Source organism: Morone saxatilis, unplaced genomic scaffold, assembly GCF_004916995.1.
Source record: "Morone saxatilis isolate NCDOM2014 unplaced genomic scaffold, NCSU_SB_2.0 Contig19, whole genome shotgun sequence".
NCBI lineage: Eukaryota > Metazoa > Chordata > Actinopteri > Moronidae > Morone > Morone saxatilis.
The window spans coordinates 15820339-15821084 of NW_023339751.1; the positions used below are offsets into that span (position 1 = coordinate 15820339).

Here is a 746-nt window from a genome sequence, read left to right on the forward strand (position 1 = left end):
GACATGTGTATTCAATAAGAAGCTGTCTTTTATAACCTTCCTGTCTCCTTTGTCTCCCTCCCCAGTTTAGCACTCACCAAACTGGACATACTTGACGTGTTCACAGAGATCAAAGTGGGCGTAGCGTACAAAGTCGACAACCAAACTATACCTCACTTTCCAGGTAAGCCGGTTTGTGTGAATGAGTGATTATTGTGAGTGTTCAAATCAGTTGCAGCACATATTAAGAGAATAATTGAAAGTCAAAGAACAATGTTGTTAAAAACTGTTCTCTTCTTTGCAAAATATTGGAATATAAAGACAACGTTACCTTTATGTTATCCTCCATAACCGTTACTGACTTTGACATTAGGTTTAAACTATGTCGGTAAAAAAGTGGAGTTGATGCATCTTATCGAGCCTCTCACTGGCGTGTCTCCAGCCTTTCCTCCTCTTCCTCCAGTCTACAAGATTACAACATATTGATCTGTTGTCATAGCTGTTTGATTGTTTGAAGCTAATGGTGTGATATTACCCCCTGCCCAAGACCAGCCCCAACCCCTGCTTTTATTGATTTTGTGCCAGCCAATCAGGAGGTGTTGCAGCGTGTGGAGGTAGAGTACGAGACGCTGCTGGGCTGGAACAGCGATACCTCGGCTGCGAGGAGCTTTGAGGAGCTGCCTGAGAACGCCCAGAAATATGTCCACTTCATTGAGGAGCATGTGGGAGTGCCTGGTATGACCCCACGTCCACACACACACACACAC

The 746-nt window shown here is 44.5% G+C and overlaps 1 protein-coding gene across 1 annotated transcript in view; it reads left to right on the forward strand.

Moving 5' to 3' along the window:
* Positions 1-746, forward strand: part of adss2 (adenylosuccinate synthase 2) — a 22377-nt gene that overhangs the window by 17486 nt on the left and 4145 nt on the right. The window contains exons 11-12 of the mRNA XM_035663113.1: positions 66-163; positions 565-714. Of these exons, the coding sequence (XP_035519006.1) occupies positions 66-163; positions 565-714 (248 nt within the window). The remainder of the gene's footprint in view (positions 1-65; positions 164-564; positions 715-746) is intronic.